General features: G+C 36.9%; 1 protein-coding gene across 2 annotated transcripts in view; it reads left to right on the top strand.

Annotated features, from left to right (window-relative positions):
* Positions 1-21,143, top strand: part of cyfip2 (cytoplasmic FMR1 interacting protein 2) — a 51,550-nt gene that overhangs the window by 1,448 nt on the left and 28,959 nt on the right. For both annotated transcript variants that reach the window (XM_061928048.2, XM_061928049.2), the window contains exons 2-3: positions 17,184-17,333; positions 17,432-17,521. In XM_061928048.2, coding sequence (XP_061784032.1) covers positions 17,217-17,333; positions 17,432-17,521 — 207 coding nt within the window. In that variant the 5' untranslated portion in view covers positions 17,184-17,216. The remainder of the gene's footprint in view (positions 1-17,183; positions 17,334-17,431; positions 17,522-21,143) is intronic.

Here is a 21,143-nt window from a genome sequence, read left to right on the forward strand (position 1 = left end):
TTAAAATGTGTAACTTTGCTGAATCAACCAATCAATCAAAGTTTATTTATACAGCCCTCAATCACGAGTGTGTCTCAAAGGGCTGCACAAGCCACAACGACATCCACGACTCAGATCCCACATCAAGGCAAGGAAAAACTCAACCCAATGGGCTGCAGCAGGGGTAGGGAACCTATGGCTCTCCAGCCAGATGTGGCTCTTTTGATGACTGCATCTGGCTCTCAGATAAATCTTAGCTGACATTGCTAAAAACGATAAGTAATGAATAATTCAGCTGGTAATCACAGTGTTAAAAATAACCATACTTGCCAACCTTGAGACCTCCGATTTCGGGAGGTGGTGGTTGGGGGGTGTGGTTAAGAGGGGAGGAGTATATTTACAGCTAGAATTCACCAAGTCAAGTATTTCTTATATACCGCCCGATTGTAGCTGAGATAGGCTCCAGCGCCCCCCGCGACCGCGAAGGGAATAAGCGGTAGAAAATGGATGGATGGATGGATGGATGGATATATACAGTATATACTGTATCTATACATATACATATATATATATATATATATATATATATATATATATATATATTATATATACATATATATATATAAGAGAAATACTTGAATTTCAGTGTTAATTTATTTACACATATACACACACATAACACTCATCTACTCATTGTTGAGTTAAGGGTTGAATTGTCCATCTTTGTTCTAATCTCTGTCACTATTTTTCTAACCATGCTGAACACCCTCTCTGATGATGCATTCTGCTTCTTCTCCTTGTTGTGTGCGCAGTTGTGCACTGCACTTTCTAAAAGCCCTAGATCAGGGGTCCTCAAGTACAAATCTTGAAGGTCCACAAATGTTTTTTTGAAACAGGCTGGGTCCGTTTATTATCGGTCAAGCTTATATAATAGCAGGAGGTAGGTAGTTTAACATTTTCTTAAAATTAACAAAAATAAAATAAATATCCAATAAAATACATGAAATATTTTCTTTGAAACAAAAATAAATAAGAACTTTGAAAAAATGTGTCCTCTGCATTTGACCCATCCCTTGATCACCCCCTGGGAGGTGAGGGGAGCAGTGGGCAGCAGCGGCGCTGCGCCCGGGAATCATTTTTGGTGATTTAACCCCCAATTCCAACCCTTGATGCTGAGTGCCAAGCAGGGAAGAATGCTGGTATGAGCTTTTAAACATAACCCGTTAACTGCTGCCAATCAAATGGTGAATAAGATACTCTTTAGGGTTCATATGTTTGTAAATCTGACTGTGTTGAAGTCAGTGCCCCACCAGCCATCAACCTCACCGCACGTTACTGCTCTGTTGCTATTTGTTGTTGTGTCATAGATTTAACAAAAATCTTGCTTGATGTTTCATATGGCTTTTTCAGCCTCGTGATTTCTTTTTTTCTTAGCTCTGAATCATGAGGAAATGTCTCTTCAAATTCGCGGTGCTCTTTCAGATAGTGACGTTTCAGATTTTCACTTTTCACCAGAGCAACAGTAGTGTTGCATAGTAGACACATTGGTCTGGTACTTGCAGTAGGTAGGATGAAAACATATTGCTCTGTCCATTCTTCCTTGAAACGTCGGTTTTCCCTGTCCACCTTTCTTTTACCAGCCTGAGCCAACTTGGAGCATGCCATTGTGATTTGATTCACATTCAGTGACTGACAAGTGAACAGTTAGCGAAGTAGCGATACGAGACAACTGTGTGCCTGCAGCGAAAGGTTCCATGCACTGTGCACATGACCCAGGTGGTAACAGCCTATCAGCGCGGCGTTGTGAAAGAGATGACAACCCATACCCCGGAATTAGCCAATCAGAGTGGCGTTCTCTCGCTCTCACTCCGTCTCTCTCTCTTTCTCTCTGAGAGAGAGAGAGAGAGAGAGAGAGAGAGAGAGAGAGAGAGAGAGAGAGAGACGGAGTGAGTGAGACACGAGAAGTGTAAACGAAACGTGGAGATATTTGACTAAAAACAACAAAGAACGTTGACATGCGCTAGCGATAACTCACAGATAAATACAATTATTATATTTTTTTATAATAATTATAATTATAATAATAAAAAAAACATTTTTTTATTTATTTATTTATTTTTTTTTTTTTAATATACTTCGTGCTGGGTCCGGACGGACACGTCGCTGGGTCCGGACATGGACCGCGGTCCGCCTGTTGAGGATCACTGCCCTAGATGTTATTGTCACATATGCATGTACAGTAGATGGCAGTATTGTCCTGTTTAAGAGTGTCACAACATTGCTGTTTACGGCAGACGAACTGCTTTACGGTAGACGAAAACGTGACTGCTGTTGTTGTGTGTTGTTACCGCGCTGGGAGGACGTTAATGAAACTGCCTAACAATAAACCCACATAAGAAACCAAGAACTCGTCCTCGATCATTCTGCAGTTATAACGTGATTGGGCAGGCACGCTATTTATATTGTGGGAAAGTGGACGTGAAAACAGGCTGTCACTCAGGTCCGCATGAATTTCGGGAGATTTTCGGGAGAAAATTTGTCCCGGGAGGTTTTCGGGAGAGGTGCTGAATTTCGGTAGTCTCCTGGAAAATCTGGGAGGGTTGGCAAGTATGAAAATAACGTTCAAAATATAAAACATTCTCATGCATTTTAATCCATCCATCCGTTTTCTATCGCACCTGTTCAAGAAGTCGCATTCATGGTAAGAAGTATTTTATTTATTATTGGTTAGCTTCAGAATAACAATGTTATTAAAAAGAATAAGATACTTATTATACTCTAAAAATGTTGGTCTTACTTAAAAATGCATGCATCTAGTTCAGTGTTAAAAAATATTATATGGCTCTCACGGAAATACATTTAAAAATATTTGGCTTTCATGGCTCTCTCAGCCAAAAGGTTCCCGACCCCTGGGCTACAATGAGAAACCTTGGAGGGGGCCGCAGATGTGGGGACCCCTCCTCCCCTGGGCGACCAGTGCAATGGACGTTGAGTGGATAATAATAATAATAATAATAATGGATTAGATTTTATATCGCGCTTTTCTATTATTAGATACTCAAAGCGCTCACAGAGAAGTGGGAACCCATCATTCATTCACACCTGGTGGTGGTAAGCTACATTTGTAGCCACAGCTGCCCTGGAGTAGACTGACGGAAGCGAGGCTGCCAGTTTGCGCCTACGGTCCCTCCGACCACCACCTATCATTCATTCATCATTCATTCACCAGTGTGAGCGGCACCGGGGGCAATGGTGAAGTGTCCTGCCCAAGGACACAACGGCAGCGATTTGGATGTCAAGAGGCGGGGAGCGAACCTGCAACCCTTAGGTTTCTGGCACGGCCGCTCTACCCACTACGCCATACCGCCCCTATATCTAGTTAATAGTGTGAGAGTCCAGTCCATAGTGGGGCCGGCCGGAGATCATCTTGAGTGGAGACAAGTAAGCAGCGCAGAGACGTCCCCAACTGATGCACAGATGAGTTGTCCACCCCGGGTCCCGACTTTGAACAGCTAGCGCCTCGTATGTGGTCACCTAATCTGTGCCCCCCCACTCTCCGCAGAGCAGAAAAGAGACGGCAGATCAACTGGTCTAAAAGGGGGGTCTATTTAAAGGCTAGAGTATACAAATGCGATTTAAGATGGGACTTAAATGCTTCTACTGCTACTAATCAAATAACAGCTCTTTTCCCAGTAGTCCACCTCCAATCTGTAATAGACTCACTCTTGGAAATCCCCACAAATCAGAAAGGCATCATTTCTAAAACGGACATCCTAATTTCCCATCCTAAAGAGACATCTCTTGACAAAATTAAAAACGACTGGGATGCAGAATTTGGCAAAGTTTTGGATGACAATGACTGGAAATCTGCATTGATACAAATAAATGATAGCACATCTTGTTCAAAGCTTAATCTAATACAGTTTAAAGTTGTCCATCATGTATATTTTACTAATGCTAAACTTTCCAAAATGTATGCCAATATTGCAGATACATGTAATCGATGTCAATCGACTCCTGCAAACAGGACACACATGTTCTGGTCCTGCCCCTGTCTGAAAGCCTACTGGATTAATATTTTTAAACATCTTGCAGATGCATCAAATTTGAAATTGACGCCTTGTGCAGAATTGGCTATTTTTGGAATTCCACCAAACTATCAAAAAATTAAGCAGACTTTTAGAGATAGTATCCCCTTTGCATCATTAATAGCTCGTAGAAGGATTTTATTGGAGTGGAAATGACAGTTTGTCCCCAAGGCCTCCCTATGTCTTAAGGACTTCATGTTTTTCTTAGATTTAGAGAAAAATACATATAATCTGAGGGGTACACCAAAACAATTTGACTTGACCTGGGGCAGCATAATTACTTACATAGCTAAATTAAAGACACTATAGGATAAATGTGACACTCACTGTTGACAATTAACCTTTTCACTTACCTCAACTATTTTTTCTTTGTTGTTGTGGTTTTTATTCAGTGACACTTCTCTGTATGTTTGTGATATTTTTTTTTTGTTGTTACCTTTTTTCCCTTCTAGTCAGTTATTGTGATTCTCTATCTGTTTGTGGTGAAGAGGAAGGCAGTACATTGCTACCCACTGTGACTGAAATGTAGGACGGGGGTGGGAGGGGGTGTTATTATCTTACTTATAAAAGGTGTAATTTAGCTCCTCACCCTCAACAGTGATGTCATGATTTGTGGTCAGGGTGCTTCACCAAATTTCCATCACGTTTTTCCTCAGAAGCCCCATTGATTAATATATTAGAACGTCATTCAATACCTATTGAGCTTTTGTTAAATGCACATCTGTTTAGTAACCCAGATCGCAAAAGGTAATTTAATCAACATTCAGATTTGGTCAGACATCAATGTTGAGATGAACTTTGCTGTCTGACATTGAAAATAACATTTAAAGTGCTCGCTATGATCAATATTGAAATAAAGCTGAATGTTCAACCAATATTGACAGTGAATCAACTAGGTTATAATCAACATTGACATCACGTTGAATTCCTGACTAATTATCTGTGTTGGCCCTGCGATGAGGTGGCGACTTGTCCAGGGTGTACCCCGCCTTCCGCCCGATTGTAGCTGAGATAGGCTCCAGCGCCCCCCGCGACCCCAAAGGGAATAAGCGGTAGAAAATGGATGGATGGATGGATAGAGTTGTCTCGATACCAATATTTTGGTACCAGTACCGGTACCAAAATTATTTAGATACTTTTACTAAGATACTCTATATATATATATATATATATATATATATATATATATATATATATATATATATATATATATATATATATATATATATATATATATACACAGTATATGTAGTAGTTTGCAAAGTGAAAAGGGGATCCTTGTAATCATATTACTATTATTAAATAAATGTAATACCGGTACATTTAGAATATTAGTATAGAATATATTAACTATGTACAATATAATTATCATAGATGTATAAATAATCAATCTAAAATCAAATCGTAGCCCCTGAATTGTAATCAAATCGTGAGGTGCCCAAAAATTCCAACCTTAAATCAGTACTATACTACTATACTATACTATGTATTTAGGTTTTCATCCGTTATCCATTGAAAAATGTCGGACAAATTTGACAAAATTGTACTAAATTTCCCATAAGAAATAATGTATATCCAATTAATTTGTTCTATACACCTAAAGATGGTTACACAAAACACATTTTATACAGAATAATTACTTTTACATGCAGAAAGCAATGTGAAATACAGTACATAAAAATGAAAATGTAACATAAGTTTTACCTTTTTTTTGGAGATTTGTTGGTGATGATTAAAGAGGAGAAAGGGAAGGTGTGAGAAATGCAGATGGACCTTTGTAGTTTACGAATTATTTGTTGAATTCAAAACTGTTTCTTACCTTCTTTTTCGCAACACTTTTTGGCCCTATTCTGTGGAATGATACACAGAATAACAAAACATTTTTTACGTTCAATGCTTGGCTTTTTGACAACGGAATATGTTTGGATGTGAAAATGTTTGTGTAAAAGTATGGAAACAAAAAACACTGTATGTTTCTTTTTTTGGAACCATCAAGATCCTAAATTATAGCAGCTCGCGTTTCGAATTTGCAAGAAACAAACGTTTTTGTGGTTATTGGTACTTTTCAATTTCTATAGTTGGTAGTTGCAATTCACAGCATACATCACCATACTGAGTATTGTTTTTAATATTTCGATAGAAAAACAGAAAATAAAATATTAGAAAAAAAATCACTGTGATGCAATTTGAGGCATTATTGTGGGTGTGCATTATTAGGCTGCAACCAACAGAGGCACTGTGGATTCAGTCTCCTCTGGCTTGTGGTCTGTAATGTTTTAGCATTTATAGTACTTTTCAAGATACTCAAAAACACTTATTCGAAAATCAGAAGCAATCATTAGACTAAAATAGACAGAGTCTAGAAAAGAACAGGCATTTGCTATGGAATATTGAGTGAGCGACAGTCATGAAACCTCAACAATGCTAAAACTACTCCTAGTTGGAATTATTTTGAGCGATATATAGCAATGTTATGCAGTATGTATTTCCATCCATCCATCCATTTTCTACCGCTTGTCCCTCTTGGACTCGCAGAGGTGGCTGGAGCCTATCCCAGCTGCATTCAGACGGAAGGCGAGGTACACCGTGGACAAGTTGCCACCTAATCGCAGGGCCAACACAGATAGACAGCTCAGTACAGAAAACAATAGAGATAGCGATTATTCATTAATATATCATTTTTCTCAATGGATTCTATTTTTTTTGTGGGTTTGTGAGATTACATGATTCCCGATATTTCAGTTGTGGATAATCAGATATAGTAGTCTTTTGTAGAGCTTCTTTTACCATACATCTATTACTGAAACAATTCACTATAAGTATTATGTCCAAACTCAAATTGTTGACAGATGTCAATTGCAGGAAACTAATTTGTAAGCAAAAGCAAACGCAAAATCACTTTTTAACATTTATCGCATGCCTAAATTAATCTTTTCTGGTATTTTTTGCGTGGCTGCTAACTACCATAAATACCATGAATCTTCAAAGAATGGAATTTGTTTTGACCCATCCTCTGCTTGTCAAGCTTGGTCATGTGAACTCGGCTTGTGTTCGCATGAGCGTGTGGTGTCCATTGTTGCTGGTCTAAAAGGAAAACACATCATTGTGAGAATCAGGTGATACTTGCCAGCGTACGCTACGTAGACACTGCTGGAAAATGTGCATCGAATGTGTGTGAAAATGCTCTGGATTTGGCTGTGTTTCATGAGGGTGAATAAATGAAACAAAGCCAGCCTCTGGGCGGGGGATCCCATTGAGTAGTGTGACCCTGGACTTGACACACTTTCCCTCAGTGTGTTTCCTTTCTGATAGTAACATACACTGGCTGCATGTATCTGTGTAAAAAATATGTAGATCTTAGTACTTGGTTTTAATTGACAGTCAGGTTTTTTTGATTAGAATTGTTTACTATTGTGATGTGTAGTTTGCTGTGGTGTAAACCTGCATTGTGTTGTGCTGAGAAGAATTCTTAGTATTTTATCCTTCTCACTGAGCAAAGTCAAAAATGATATAACTATATGATGCGCAGTGCAATTATTATCTCATGTAAACGCTGTAGCCAGTGTATTGGAACTAATTTGTTTGTGGAGGGGTACCTAATAAAGTGTCGATGTAGTATTCGTGTCTGTAATTTAAGATTACAGGGATACTTCCTCATGCATGCTCACAGGTTATTGTTTTCCTTACAAAGGGTGAACCACGCTTGTAATGTATAGTAGTGTTATGTCAATTAGGCCACTATGGTGATTATAAATGACATGTCTACTTAGTATTCAATCCGACTGTTGGACTTCCATTGAGATTTGTTGTCTTGCAAGGTCTCGTGTTCGAGTGTTATAAGGCCTCGAGCTAGGATACTAAGAGAGGAATGAAAAGGCCTTTTTCTATGTAAAGATGCACACACACACACACACACACACACACACACACACACACACACACACACACACACACACACACACACACACACACACACACACACAGTTTAGAAGCATCTAGTTTAGGGTGGGAACGCTTATTCTGCCAACCACGACTTTAAACTAGGCCTGTGTTCGCAACCATGAATAGGAGCTCAGCAGTACTCGCCTCTAGCAAGGTGCTATATTTTTTATTAGCTAATAATTTAAAACCAGGCTGTCAAGGTGACTAAGTCCTCAGGTAATAATCTTGTGACTTTAGTTGTGAAGTCAATTCTATTCTACAGTTCTATTTCTAGAGATCTTTGTTAATGATTACAGGAAGCTGATAATAGATACAAAATTAGAGTGATTACAGAGCTGCACTATTGTTTAGTTTGTTCGAGTAATCGGATAAAACACACCTTATAGCCTCAATGCGTAGTTTTGGAAAAATAGTTCAAAGAAAGAGTTTTCTGCTTGCCCTAACCTTTATTCTTTTTTTCTAGTAAATGCACATCATCAATATTACAATTTCACTTTTAATTTGTGTGCAATAATAAAAACATTTTTGTTCAAAAGCTATCTGCTATTCGCTGCCCCCGTACACTTTTGATAAAATATTAAGCAGGGGGTTTACCACAGGTGATTCTAGGAACGTGCCGATTGATAGGCCACCAATCACTATCAGACCATTTTCGCGAAAAAGTATGTGATCTCCATTGCCAATTCATGCATTGTATTGCCGATCACAAACGCAGATGCCCTCTTTTGCCCCTCTACTGTGTGGAGATGCTCCTCTAAGCACATAATAATAATTTCCGTTATGGCAAATAAACTGCAATTATTTGTATTTTAAGTATCATCATCAAGTATCGTTATCATGTAACATTATCACTGGATGACTAGGCTGAACAAATTACACTCAGCGAAAGAATAATGAACTAGTTTAAATATGCATGTATGGATGTGTGTGTGTGTATATATATATATATATATATATATATATATATATATATATATATATATATACTGTGTATATGTATGTATGTATATATATATAATTTATTAGGGGAACCTGCAAAACAGGCTTGTAGGGATGATATAGCCTCTTGTGTTTTTTCCTGACCTAACGTGTATATATATTCAGTATATATATATATATATATATATATATATATATATATATATATATATATATATATATATATATATATATATATACATTAGGTCAGGAAAATATATATATATATAGATCAGTGGTTCTTAACCTGGGTTTGATCGAACCCTAGGGGTTCGGTGAGTCTGCTTCAGGGGTTCGACGGAGCCTCCGCCGCGGAGGTCAAGACACACCCGACTCATTGTGTAAATAAAAACTTCTCCATATCGGCGTATTATGGATACCCTCAAACAATGTTCCCTCTAATTTTCCATATGGGTGAGCAAACGCAAAAACTCCTTGAGCATTCAGTGGAGCACATGTGAGCACACCTGTTCCAAACCTGACTAAAAATCAAATTAAATGTTTTATTATTATAATCAAATGACAGCTGTCATTTCCATGAGATTATTTTCTAATATAAGTGTTTTGGCCCACTTACAATGACAATAACAAAAAATATTGTTTTTCATGGGCTGTGTACTAGTATTGTATGTCTGGCTGGAAAACAAAGAAAAGGAACAGACTTTGCTGTGAAAATAAATAAATTATTTTATTTTATCATTTATAATTTAAAATTACATGAGAGTGGCACTTGCCAAGGTGAAGCCACGCATATCTGAGCTGGTCTCTCAAAGACAACAGCAGAAGTCACACTGATTTGCTGGTGTGTAATTTGTTGTGAGTTGGTTTTGTTCTTTGAACAAGGTTATGTTCATGCACGGTTCATTTTGTGCACCAGTAAAAAAACATATAACTTTGCCTTGAATTTGAAAAAATATTTTTTTTTTTTTTTTTTTCACTAAAGAAGGGTTCGGTGAATGCACATATGAAACTGGTGGGGTTCGGTACCTCCAACAAGGTTAAGAACCACTGATATATACATATATATATATATATATATATATATATATATATATATATATATATATATATATATATATATATATATATATATATATATATATATATATATATATTAATATAATATAATAATTAAAAAAATAATAAAATCCCCTGAGGAGCAGGGAAACCTGCCAAACGCTTGTAGGGATGATATAGCCTCTTGTGTTTTTTTCCTGACCTAACGTATATTCCACTCTACCCCGGTATTGAGCACTATATAACAGATAAACCACAGAAATCTCGACTATATATGTGTGTGTATATATATATATGTATATATATATATATATATATATATATATATATATATATATATATATGCTGTATATATATATATATATATATATATATATATATATATATATATATATATATATATATATATATATGCTGTATATATATGCTGTATATAAAACAAGGTTTCTCTTACAATACATGTGGTTGATTGAGACACACTGCTGCGGCAAAATAAAAAGCCGCCACACCTTAAAAATAACGTTTTTTCTTACATGAAAACAAATTTAAGTAATATATTGTATGAATAGATATACTGTTTATAGTCTATTATTTAAGTACTATTGGCCACAATTAGTTTGAAAAAAATCTTAAATATCACTAAAATGTTTTCTGTGCTTTATGAAAAACATGCATCTAAATCTCCTGTCAGTATAAGCGTCACAGCTTGTTGCGCACCCGAGTTGGCACTCGGAAAAAGTAAGGAGGCAAAATGAGTTCAGTAGAAAGGTATTTCAAGTTACCGTATTTTACGGACTATAGAGCTATATACTTCTAGACCTCCACCCCAGATCCCACCTCACTCCTACCCACTTCTCCAAAGTGGGCAGGCTCACGGTGGAGGACAGAGTAAAACAACTTGCACTGAGCCTAGTCTATAAAATCCGCTACACCTCCCTGATACCGAAGTACATGTCAAACTACTTCCTTAATGTAAATGACCGCCATAACCACAACACCAGGGGGAGCTCCACTAACCACGTTAAACCCAGATTCCGAACTAACAAAGGTCTTAACTCATTCTCTTTCTATGCCACATCAATGTGGAATGCGCTCCCAACAGGTATAAAAAAAAGCCAGCTCTCTAATCAGCTAAACAGACTCAATAATTCCTTGGTGACATTTTGGTGAATTTAATGGGGAATTTGTGAAACCGAAACATAAAACAAAATGCCACTGTAAGTTAATAATACTAACACAGACACTTTTAAATGTTTTAACTTATTATCTAATGCTAACGACGCTAGCTTCATTACATTAAGACAGCATGTACAAATATGCATGAAAACCCTCCTACAGACATAACAATTAGGATGGTTTAGTAAGAAAGAATTGTTTTAGTTATACTGTAAAACTTACAAATGTTGCTTGGAGTGATGAATAAAGATCCCTTTTGAGTAGAAACGCAATGGACAACTTAGAAGATGGGACGGCAATTGTACTTACGGTTTAAAGCTCTAAACAAAAGAGCAGTGCAGCACTGGCAGTGGGTGAATTTGTCCAATCGCACAAACAATAACACACTTTTCGGTGTATTTGCTTGGTTTTTTTTACACCTATTTGCATTATGGATGTCAGCAAGAAAAATCCATACATTAGCTGCACCGTTTTGTAAACCGCAGGGTTCAAAGTGTTCAAAAGTAGCTTATTGTCTGTAATTTACGGTAATTAATGCATTCTCTGTTCAAGCCTGTGAAAGATACCATAATTTTGACATTACAATCGACAGTAACGTCTAACTTAACGCTGTGTGTGTCTTCGAACTTCCATTTGGACATCTATGAGTGTAAAGTTGATTTCCCTCTGCGTGTGTGAGTTTTATTCGGGTACTCGGGCTTCCTCCCACACTCCAAAAAATCTGTCTGTTAGGTTAAATGGAGACTGTAAATTGTCCATAGGTATGAATGTGAGTGGAAATTATTATTTGTCTATATATGTGCCCTGCTAATTTGCGTTTGCCTGTCAATAAGCTGGTTCATTGTACGTTAGCATTAAGGTAGCAGCATTAGAGCCAACATTCCTATAATAATTGTATTGCGGTTTTCAGTTTATTCCAAACTGTATTATTAATTTAATGTGATTCCTACCTGTATGTGCACTTCATCTTTATATTGATGTACTTTCATTTTTGTGCTTAGTTTTACAGTGGAGCATATCAACAAACCGCCTCAAGTTATTTTTTTTCCTTCTCTAATTCAAAGGACTTTACATATTTGGCAAACTAAATTCCAACATTCAGGGAGGGCAGAATATAGTGCAGCCTGTGTTACATTGTACAATAAGCAGCAACAATTGAAAAATAGAGCAAAACAATATAAAAAAAAAAAAGTTAAATAATAATAATATATTTTATTTTAAAAAGCACTTTACATTAAGTAAACAACCTCAAAGTGCTACAGTGTATTAAAAAAATAAAAATAAAAATAAATACAAAGATAATAAATATAAATAAAAATAAAAACTAGAACAGTCTAATAGCTAGAACTAGTATGCATATATCTAAAAAAAATTGCTTTTTTAAAAAGAAGGGTTTTTAAGCCTTTTTTAAAAGCATCCACAGTCTGTGGTGCCCTCAGGTGGTCAGGGAGAGCGTTCCACAGACTGTTCGTAGCTTTGTCCTCGGAGGTTGGAGGAGGTTAGCCTGTCCGGAGCGGAGGTGTCGTGTGGAGGATTTGGGTGTGAGTAGTTATTTGAGGTAGAGGGGGGCATTTCCATGGAGGCACTGGTGGGTTAGTAGGGAGACTTTGTATTCAATCCTGAGTGGAACAGGAAGCCAGTGAAGGAATTTGAGAATTGGTGTGATATGGTCATTTTTCTGCACTCTCATCAGGATCCTAGCAGCACTATTCTGTATGTATTGCAGCTTCTAAATGTTCTTGCTGGGGAAATAATAATAACCAATGACACATATCTGTTTTTCAATACATAGATGTATTTATTTAGCCTTTTTAAAGAAAATATATGTATCATCGCCAATTCAATTAATCCTGACGTGTATATATATGATGTCATAATGGACACGCCCCCACTGTGAAAAACCCTATATAAAATAAAAAAATAAAAATGTCCGATTCTTAAAGTTTATTGTCGATTTTTCGACCGTATTTCCCTGTCCCTTGTCTGCTATTTGGGCAATGGGATCCTTTTGCCCCAAGTGGTCAAGTTAACAACTTATTGAGCAATGCATGATTTATATTTTTATTGAATTGAATGCCCACAAATTCTGGTCAGCAGCTAGTTTGAATTTGAGTTTGAATTTATTTCGAATATGCATGCATACAACATGATACATCACAATTTCCAGTTTCTCTTTTCAACATGTTTGAAAAGAAGTAGGAAGAAGCGGAGCTTATTTAATCCTACCCCTTTTCCTTTACATAGCAGTTGCTAACACTATTGTTCACTTTTTGTTCTCAATTTATTCACAATATACTCCATAAGTAATAACATAAAAAAAAAAAAAAATTAGTGAGTAAGTTTTATTTCATATGGTGTGATAAATACGATAATCAATAAATTCAGAATGTTCACCATGTTTCATCTTCTTTGAACTTTGTAAACACTTTAACTGTAAAGAGTTTCTTGAATTGGATCATATTAGTGCATTGTTTGATTTCTTTGCTTAATCCATTCCATAATTTAATTCCACATACTAATATACTAAATGTCTTATGTGTTGTACGTGCATACACATGTTTTAAATTACATTTTTCTATAAGGTTATATTTCTTCTCTTTTGTTGAGAAGAATTGTTGTACATTCTTGGGTAGCAGGTTATAGTTTGCTTTGTGCATAATTTTAGCTGTTTGCAAATTCACTGTGTTGTGGAATTTCAGTATTTTCGATTCAATAAATAAAGGGTTTGAATGCTCTCTATATCCAACATTATGTATTAGTCAAACTGATCTTTTTTGTAACACGGTTAATAAGATGAAGTGTTCTCTTGTAGTTATTTCCCCATATTTCTGCTCAATAACTAAGATATGGTAACACTAGCGACAGTGGTGTGCCGTCAGGGCCAGCAAGGCCTTCTCTGCTGGCCTAACATAACCAGAAATCATGATCATAATTAAAGATAAAATTATTTTTTTATTTACTTTCCCTAAATATCTAAAAGTATTCATATTCTCTTCATGTCATATTAGGCTCCTTCCAGCGCTGTTGTTTTTAGGTTATAGAGTTTTTATCCAATCAGAATTCAGCTAGCTTATGTTGCCATGCTGTACCAAATCTGCTCGAAGCCTTCAGAATTAACAATGCAGGCGTCCGTGCACTGTAAGTGAACGGACACATACAGTGATAGACAGTTGCGATAGCCAATCAGATCACGCGTTGTTGTCAGTAAGGCCTTCTAGAATATATATTGTGATGCTATGAGCTAGGTAACACAAGAACTCCATTACCCAGCATGCCACAGTAGTGCAGAGCATGCGCAGTAGCCACATTTAGCCATGCCCGGCAGCTGGATGTTTTTGACGAGCACCTTTTGGAGTAAACGTTAAGAAGTCAGCCAACACGCCTCGTCTGCATCTTTTATGATTAGACAAGACAACACAAATATTTGCAAGGCCATTTTCAAGAAGGATATTTAAAGAGAAACATCATCTTGTGAATGGGTTCTATAGATTGTAAGTTCAGATATTTTATTTCTTTATTTTTTCACGTTTAATATATTTTTTGCAATTTTAATTTTGACAATACCACATAAGATATATTTTAATTGCTGATGCCGGTTTGTTGAGTTTTAAATGCGCCAGAAAATAACCCGTTATGTACACTTTGATTTAATGCCCAGTAGTGCGTAAATGCATTTTTGTATAGTACTTCTCCAGCAATGGTCATGTTGTGACATAAATAATGGTATTTTGAGAGGTAATCATTGAAGTCGGACATCACTGAAGGCCTAGGTGGGAAACGCACGGCCCGCCACTGACTAGCGAGCAGTAGAGAATATGGAGTAATTTTTGGTCCAATGCATATTTAGCTTCATTCATTATTGACGTGTTTCTTGCCACCTTATGTTGTATATTTTTTTATATGAGATTTCCAGTTTATTTTATCATCAATAATTATACCTAGGCATTTGGTTTTATTTACTCTTTCAATTTCTATTCCGTCTATTTATATTTGTGTTTGACTTTAGTGGCCATACACTCCTCTGATGCAGATCGGTTTGCAGTCATACCCTCAATCTCTGTGTTCAAATTAAATCTGCACATCTGACATTGTAATGGTCAGCCTATTGCAACTAAATTAACTAAACCAACAAGTTATCTAATTAAATGATTAACAATTCAACAGTGTGATGTTTTGTACTACCAATAGACAAGTGAAAATGCTCTTTCACAGAGGAGCCACACAATAGTTTCTTCTGGCTCATTTCTACTTAACGCTCATTTTCTTCCTCTGGCTGTGCATATTAGGCTGATTATTGGCCCTGTCAGCTTTGTCTGCTCGGTCAGATGTAAACACACATTTCCCAGAAACCCATGACACACATGAGAAACTTAAATATGCTACTTACAATACGAACAAATATTTCCAATATTTATTAAGACATTGATAAAGATTACAAGCACATAGTTAGGGATGTCTTGGTATTAACATTTCTTATCACGGTTATTGTGACCAAAATGATGCACGGTTATCATTATCACAGTATATACAGTAAGCAATTATTCTGAAATCTTTTAACCAAGTTTTATTTTTTAAAAACACATTCAAAATGTATGTATGTATGTACCTAAAGTAGAAAATGTATTGTGCATATGAAACACAAGCATTATAAGCAAAATAATAAGGCAGAAACAAAATAACATACATAAAAAAAAAGTGATTATTGGGCAAGATGGTACCTTATGGACATAAGACGTAACTGCAATTTTTGTCCATATAGATAAACATAGTGTTCATTTCTGAGATCTAGTCTTAAGTATAGGGCTGCACGATTATGGCCAAAATGATATGTCACATGAATGGTTTCAAAGTAATAACTTTGTGACATAAACAAAACCCACAAGGAATGTAAAAAAACATGTATTTTGCCTTTTTGATATCAATATAAAACACAAAGCCATTTGGCTAATGAAGATAATGTCTAATAAACAAGCTCTCGTGTGCATATATACAGTCGTGGTCAAGAGTTTACATACACTTGTAAAGAACATAATGTCATGGCTGTCTTGAGTTTCCAATAATTTCTGCAACTCTTACTTTTTTGTGATAGAGTGATTGGCGCACATACTTGTTGGTCACAAAAAACATTCATGAAGTTTGGTTCGTTTATGAATTTATTATTGGTCTACTGAAAATGTGACCAAATCTGCTGGGTCAAAAGTATACATACAGCAATGTTAATATTTGGTTACATGTCCCTTGGCAAGTTTCACTGCAATAAGGCACTTTTGGTAGCCATCCACAAGCTTCTGGCAAGCTTCTGGTTGAACTTTTGACCACTCCTCTTGACAAAATTGGTGCAGTTCAGCTAAATGTGTTGGTTTTCTGACATGGACTTGTTTCTTCAGCATTGTCCACACTTTGGGAAGGCCATTCTAAAACCTTAATTTGATTGAGCCATTCCTTTACCACTTTTGACGTGTGTTTGGGGTCATTGTCCTATTGGAACACCCAACTGCGCCCAAGATCCAACCTCCGGGCTGATGATTTTAGGTTGTCCTGAAGAATTTGGAGGTAATCCTCCTTTTTCATTGTCCCATTTACTCTTTGTAAGGCACCAGTTCCATTGGCAGCAAAGCCGGCCCAGAGCATAATACTACCACCATGCTTGACGATAGGTTGGTGTTCCTGGGATTAAAGGCCTCACCTTTTCTCCTCCAAACATATTGCTAGGTATTGTGGCCAAACAGCTCAATTTTAGTTTCATCTGTGCATCAACCCCAACTTCTGAACTGGAGTGTGGTTTGAGATTCTACCCTATTCTAGATTGATGGTCTTCTTTATGCTATAAACTATCTGAGAAAACATCGAAACAGATCAGCAGCACCTCTGCTGGTGGGAGCCAAGTACTTCATTTAATTTTGCCAGGATTTCTTTAGACACAATTCTTAAGCAATTCCTCACAGTCTGTTGTCATGCCTTCATATACGTCAAATGTGCTTCCCCTTTTACTCTCTTATCCAGATTTGGATGTGGCGTGAGTGAGACTTTGTTACCATGACGACCCACGTGACCTTGGAAGATGCCCTGTCCAATGTGGACCTGCTGGAGGAGCTGCCCCTCCCAGACCAGCAGCCATGCATCGAACCCCCTCCCTCCTCCATTATGTACCAGGTACACATTTACACTCCTCATGCTGTCACTACCATGCACGGATATGTCCATTTTTTTATAAATGTACCCTGCTCACTACACTCTCTTTCCTTCTGCAGGCCAATTTCGACACCAACTTTGAAGACAGGAATGCCTTTGTGACTGGCATTGCTCGTTATATAGAGCAAGCTACAGTCCATTCCAGCATGGTGAGACCATTCAGTTCACATAATTGTAGTCGGCACATGTTTGGATACTTGTTTAGAATATTAATATCAATCTGGTCGTTAAGGCGAAGCCAAAGGCGCTGTGCTCTGACTGTTGGTGTGGATTGGCAATTATTTACAGCTTATCTTTTGGTCGTTCACTCACAAACACACATGGTCACATACTAGTGATTCAGCCTGATACTGTTCAACTCAACGTCCTCCTGATGTTGGGAAGTGACTAAATAGTGTGATTTGAATGACAAATAGAGGAATATGTGCTTTATTTAACTGTATTTTATCAGGAAGTCCCATTGAGGGTAAATGCAGTCTATTTAAGGACAATAGAGCTAGAGGGATGGAGAAATGTGTATCGCCTACTTCTGAATGGAGAAAACGTTCCACTGCTGAAATATTAATAGTGTCCATTCATTATGGAACATGCTACTCAGAATACTACTAGGAATATATGTAGTATGTAGTAAAGATAGTACATTTAACAGTACCGGTACCTAGAACACAATGAAATCCTAAAATGCTCTACAAATTGTTAAAATAGCATGTGTATCTCACCAAAACATGTAATTGTTTATATATGTTAATGTTATGGCATTATATATTGTTTTTGTAAATTTGGGACTGATATTTTTTACAGTCACTACCATTTTTGGAAGCCATACCAAATGTGCTTTACTTTAGTACATAGTAGGGCTGTCTTCGACGAAGGATTTTCACAGTTTAATCTGATTTGTTAGATTTTTAAGATCACAGCTAATGGGGATCCCCACAAATACAGTGAAACCCCGATTTACAATCTTAATTGGTTTTTCAACAGGGTTTGAAAATAGAAAGCTTTGTCTATTGAAGCGCATTTATCCATAAAAGAATAGAACAGAACCATTTTTGTCATCAAACATGAGAGCATGACGAAAATACAGGTGGCTACTCTGTTAGGTGCTGTTGAAATACAATATATATCATAAATAACATGTTAAAAATAAATGCAAAAATACCAGTACAAACCGTAGTGCAACAATGAAAAACAGTGTAAGCTATTTAGACAGATTCAATAACCTTATGACCCACAGGATAAAACTGTTTTTAACTCAGTTTGTCCTGCTCTCATGTGACCAAAATATCTGGTGGTAGCAGGTTAAACAAGTGCTGACCAGGGTGAGAGCAGTTTACCAGGATTTTCTTCACTTTGTAACAAGAATAATGGGTCCTAGCCTTGGCAAAAAATCCATATTTTAGTAAAAGTTTGTACACTTATACACAATATAAAGCAATGTACAGTACTGTATATCAAACAAAAATAACAAGAGGTGATGGATCAACTTTTTATTTAATACCAAAGCCAAAACAACAACAACAAGAACAGCTGAACTGTCTTCATTATTTGCAGCTGCCCTGCTAACACACGCACAGTCACTTGCTCTGTGGTGCACTCAGTTAGAAATCACAAAACTCCTTCACTTTAAAGCTGCACATTTTTGGAGAATTTTGCCTATAATTCACAATCTGTATGCGAGACAATAACACCTTTTTTTTTAATGCAATATAACTCGTCAGAGGTAAATAAAAGTCCGCTTACAATGGATTAAATGGGAGATCTTCTATTTCGCCCATAAAACCCTCTAAATAACCGTCCAAAAACCGCCAACAATATTTCATTTACATTTCATAACTTGAATATTAACCAAGTATTAGTGATATTGTTATGATAAGCGATAACACGGACAAACTATATTTAGCGGGGCCGTGATCACTGAGAGCTTCCTAGTTTATAGACTTAGACTTAGACTTAGACTTAGACTTCCTTTTATTGTCATTCAAATTTGAACTTTACAGTACAGATAAGAACAGCATTTTGTTGCATTAGCTCGTTGTAGTGCAGAAAAAAAGAGCAATAAGGTGCAGATATAAATAAATTGATTACTGTACAGATAAATATATTGCACTTTTGCATATGCATCCACGTTTATGGATGTATGTTACATTGTCTTTATATTCCAGCGAGTTAATCCGTTTTGGGGGGGAATTGAGGGGATTATTATGATACGTTCAAGAGTCTTATGGCCTGAGGGAAGAAGCTGTTACAGAACCTGGATGTTCTGCTACAGAGGCTGCGGAACCTCTTTCTGGAGACCAGCAGTGAAAACGGTGCTTGGTGGGGGCGGGAGCAGTTTCTACAAATGTTCTGAGCCCTGGTCAGGCAGCGGCTTTTTGCGATTTCCTGGATAGGAGGAAGAGGAGCCCTGATGATCTTTTACGCCGTCCTCACCACTCTCTGCAGAGACTTCCAGCCTGAGGCTTATGCTGCTATATTGACATCATCAGCTTGTGGAGCTGGTTCCTCGCCTCGGCGCTTGTGAAAGTTTATTCTAGAACATAAATGTAACCAGATCTCATTTATCACTTCTCCCACCACTAAGAACAATGCTAAAACCCTCAGATTAACAAATAAACATAGTTGAGATTAGAGGGTTTAATGAGATCAAACGCCAAGGGCCCAAGTGAAAATGTGCCAATGGGCTGTAAGTTAGGAGTAGGGTTGCAAAATTCCGGGAATATTCAAAGTTGGAAACTTTCCATGAGAATTAACAGGAATATATGAGAATTAACGGGAATTAATGGGAATAAACACATGCTAGATCTTGCAGCATGATTATTAGCTAAAACAACCTGATTTAATGCAAATTCAGTAGAATTTCAACCCTGCACTGTGCATTCCTCCATCACATGTGCAGTGCATTCTTCCATCACATGCACAGATAATTCTCAGCATGCTACACACTACAGCAGGGCTATTGAGGCCACACTAGTATTTGACCCCAAGGACTTCATCCAGTCAGGTAAATGTTGATGATATTACTGGGGTAAATATATTTGATCTATGGTATTTAAGTTTAATAGAGGTGTTACTGTATGACTGTAGACTACTCCAGCAGACTTCCACTCAAGCTAGCTAGCAGTTCCTGTACTTGTTAAATGATTTTGGGGCCAATATATCTAGCTAGCTAGGTTTATGTACCACCAAAGTCTCATAATGAACCGAAAATATTTCTCCGTTAGCCGTGATGCTAATTTTGTCTATGTTAATTCCCATTCATTTATGCTAACAACGTTAGCGATCCGAATTTACCTTTTTTGTGACCTGTAAAGTTCAACTAGCAAATACTACATCAAAACGTGTAGTTTCCTCTGCCTTCTGTTCTGCTAGCCATTCTGTTGTCATACAAGAATGTAGGTTATATCTTGATTTAGCATGCTGATTGAGTGTTCGTTTATTCATCTAGCCTATTTCTATTCATTTGTCCATCAGTAAAATATTTTTAAAGACTACTCCAATTGTTTAGCTGACTATTTATATATGTGTGTGGCATTGCATTAGTGTTTTACAAGAATAAATAAATACAAAGATAATAATGCCACGTACACCATCTGATGTGTGGAGACATTTCACCCCAACCAATGTAGGCGGAAAGGCTACGTACATTTGCAAATATTGTGCAAAGAGCTACGTCAAAAATGCCACAAAGATTCAGCAGCATATAGACAAGTGCCCAATAATATATCATTATTGTAATTCCCCATTAATTCCCATTAATTCCCATGGACGGTG

The sequence above is a fragment of the Nerophis lumbriciformis genome, linkage group LG35 (assembly GCF_033978685.3).
Source record: "Nerophis lumbriciformis linkage group LG35, RoL_Nlum_v2.1, whole genome shotgun sequence".
Classification (NCBI taxonomy): Eukaryota; Metazoa; Chordata; class Actinopteri; order Syngnathiformes; family Syngnathidae; genus Nerophis; species Nerophis lumbriciformis.